The 3629-nt window shown below is 36.8% G+C and overlaps 1 protein-coding gene across 1 annotated transcript; it reads left to right on the forward strand.

The window, feature by feature from the left end:
- Positions 1-1730: 1730 nt before the first annotated feature.
- Positions 1731-2099, forward strand: LOC148939715 (unconventional myosin-Vb-like). The gene has a single exon (XM_089106954.1). It carries the CDS (start codon positions 1731-1733, stop codon positions 2097-2099), a length of 369 nt encoding a protein of 122 aa, XP_088963080.1.
- Positions 2100-3629: the final 1530 nt, after the last annotated feature.

Consider the following 3629-nt stretch of genomic DNA (forward strand, 5'->3'; position numbering starts at 1 on the left):
TAAGAAAGAGTCAGAAAAAAAACTAAAGTAAAACAATAAAAGACTTAAACACACTAAAATCTGGTCAAGACAGGGGGGGGGCAATACAAAGCTACACCGACACAGTGACTTCAAATAATCTAAAAAAACCACACATATGGCCAAAAATAAACTCTTTAGACAATTTATTAATTTTAACTGGAAGTTAGGGGCCAAAATTTCTTTCGTTTCTGAAATTAACGCAGCGAATGGGGGACAAAGCAGGGATGGGCTCAGAAACAGCTCGAGGCGGCTGTATTCTGGATGGGGAGTGACGTTTGGGGAAAATACGTGCCGTCCGAGGGTTTGTTATGGCATTTTTGCCATAACAAACGTGCTCTTCCGTGCGCTGGAAGAGCACGTGTCACGTTGTCCACTTAACTGGACAAGGGGACTAAATGACAAGCAGCAATGACATCTGTTCAATTTTCCGATAAAAATATTCGTTTTTCAAGATAGTAGATGGCATCCAAACTACCATAAAACCAAGCCATGCGTCATTTATTTCTCTAAACCTAGTCGCGCAGTCCAGATAATTGGACAGAACTTCAGCATAGCCTCAAGCACATACTTCAAGTGATTTCGGCCATAAAAAAATACCTGTCTATTTCTAATGATCCATATTTTGACACAATAATTTTTTTTCGATCATTTTATGTCTTTTTGAAGCAGAGAAAAAAATTATTTTACCTGGTTTTTCCCAATCCATTGTTTCCAATAAAGTCGATGTTCACGTGCTGTCAGGGTGAGAATTAGCGATAAACTGAGGCGATTACACCCCTGAGGCTGTAGCCAGCGAACAGGAGAATATATTAGTGCGATCATATTTACGAAATTCCTAATAGTTAGGAAAAGAAGAGCATTTTTAATTTTGTCCAACTAACTGGTCACGGTGACGGAAGGGGTTAATCTTAAGTCTGATTCCAATTGATTCTCGGGCTACCTGCTTTATGCCTAGGTCGTTGCTAATAAGGATTCATCAAAAAGTATATTGTGGTTAGGATTTTCAAAAATATGGCTGCCTAATGCAGAATCAGATGAAACAGTGGAAATATTAGAATTTAGAGCTTTGACAATATCATCTTTATGTTGTTGTATGCGCTTCTCTAATTCTGGTGTGTTCTACCTATATAATATTTGCCACAATCGCATGGTATTTGATAGACCCCTCTTTGGCGAGTAACTGGGGTTTTATCTTTACTAGAATTTAGAAAATTTATGATTCTAAAATTATTTGTGAATACTACATACAGATTATTTTTTGTACAAACTTTTTTAAGATTTGTAGTGATTTTTGGGATGTAGGGGATAATTTTTACCAGCAAATTAATGGCTTAGCGATGGGTGCGCCCCTCTCCAAAGTGGTATACCAAGTTTTCAAATTAGATCAAGAAGAATATGCACAGGAGGGTCTTGAGTGGAAATTCATTGGTTACAAAAACAATCAACTATTTATTGCCCTAATTGAGGGAAAATTAGGCATTCTAGATATTATTGATGACGTATGCACATTCTCATCAATTTCTCTACTTATTAATTTATTCAGAGAAAAAGGTGTTCCTACCAGTACCGTACCTCGAAAAATTGCTGGTACTGTTCCACGTAAACTTGGATCATTAGTTTTGAAAGATACACAACTTGCAGCGAAATCAACCCTCTGATGGACAAAACGAACTATTGGGTCACAATTTCCTGATTCCTTAACTCAATTAATGGAGAACCTGAATAGCATCTGTCCACATTATATAAGATGCATTAAAATAAAAGATACTAAGGTGGTATTTAAGTTTGATCCCCACAGAGTTGTGCAGCAGCTACGAGCAGTTGGTATTATTGAGACAGTGCGTGTTTCTGCAACTATATTCCCGTCCTGGATGTCCCACGATCATTTTGTAAATCCATATTATCAGCTTGCTATAGGTCTACGGAAGGCCGATCAACGTAAAATATGCGAAACTATTCTACTTAATCTCAGTGACGGTTCTGATGTGTGTAAGTTTGGACAGACGAAAATATTTTGTCGTACAGGAAAGATTGCGCAAATTGGAAGAATCGTGAAAGGATCTCTTGTGGAAAAGTAGTGCTATTATTCAAAAAAGTTGGTGAGGAAATCGTCAACCGTTTTCATCCAGGCTTGGCTCCGTGTACATTTTGCCTTTGCTAAGGCACTAGCTCTTCAACAAAATAAAGCTGCAATAAAAATCTAGTGCCTAATTCGTGGTTGGCTCTCTCAATGAAAGTGCAGTCGACTCCGCTCAAAGATTATATGTTTGCAAAACTATAGTCGTAGGTTTAAAGTCAAACAGGCTGAAAAAGTAACAAAGGCTCAGACAAATGAAACAGATTGTCTTGTTGTTAGAATTACGGAAACACCTAAAAATGTGAGATAGAACAAAAACTCTCCAGGATGAGAACAAAGTAGATCAGGTCATAACTCTTCAAATGTCTAAAAGCTGAATAAGGGAGAACTAGATGACAAAACAAAAGAGGAGCTAATGACCATGGTGTACATACAGCGGCAGCAATTGAAAGATAGAGATGAGTATATATCAACAGTTGTCTTGCGATGCATGGGAAAATGCCCACTTATACTTGAAATTACATTAGTGAAAAATTAAATTTAAGGAAAATACTATTTATGCTATTGGGCAAACTCCAGTTCTAACTGGTATTCTACATCTTTGGTATTCTACATCTTGGTATTTTACATCAAACAGTTCAAGATTTTAACTGGTATTCTACATCTGCAAAATATTGAAATACTCCAAGCGGAAAATGAAGAATACGTCATATCTGTGAAAGACAAACATTGCATGCGTCTCTTGAACAGTTTGATGTAAATCTGAAATATGTTCCTTGATTTCAGAAATCTCTTACTTTAAGACAGATAACAAGTGACAAAGAAATTTTCAACAAACCACTAAAAAACTATGAGGGTGCGTTTTGTCGTGACTCTTGCCAAGAATATTTATGCCCGTCTTTTGGGATGGATTTTTGCTCAGATGAATAGACCATATAGCTAATGCTAGCTCAACTGAAATCCAAAGGTGTAATGGAATTCTAGACATCTTCCAGTTAAATAGTTTCGAACTGTGTTGTATCAATTTCTCGAATGAAAAGCTACAAAGCCAATTTAGCAACAAAGTTTTGCAGTTGGAACAAGAAGAATATGCACAGGAGGGTCTTGAGTGGAAATTCATTGATTACGAAGAAAGTCAACCATATTGACATCCTAGATATTCTCGATTACGAATGCACATTCTCGGCTTGCAGCGTTGAATCATGGCTACAGAAAATCTAGAAAAGAATCTAGAAAAGAACTGTTCTGGGAATAAATTTTTCGAGAAACCTTAACGTTCGTTTTCTACGTTCGCCATCCAACACTTTGCAGGAAATATCGAATATCAAGTCAACGGATTTATTGAAAGAATCGAGATACCATTGATTCAGAGCAGGTAGCTATTTTGCAGCTCTCGTCAATTCCTCTACTTGTTAGTTTATTCAGAGAAAAAGGTGTTTCTACCAGTACTGAACTTCGAAAAATTGCTGGTTAAATAGCTTAAAACAGTGTTGTACCACATAAGCCTGGACCATTAGTTTTGAAAGATAAA

The sequence above is a fragment of the Artemia sp. Qi Xiang Cuo genome, chromosome 21 (assembly GCF_049724085.1).
Source record: "Artemia sp. Qi Xiang Cuo chromosome 21, ASM4972408v1, whole genome shotgun sequence".
NCBI lineage: Eukaryota > Metazoa > Arthropoda > Branchiopoda > Anostraca > Artemiidae > Artemia > Artemia sp. Qi Xiang Cuo.

What these genes read in the sequence shown, in the direction of transcription:
- LOC148939715 (XM_089106954.1), top strand. Translation starts at nt 1,731, where the DNA reads ATGGAGAACCTGAATAGCATCTGTCCACATTATATAAGATGCATTAAA.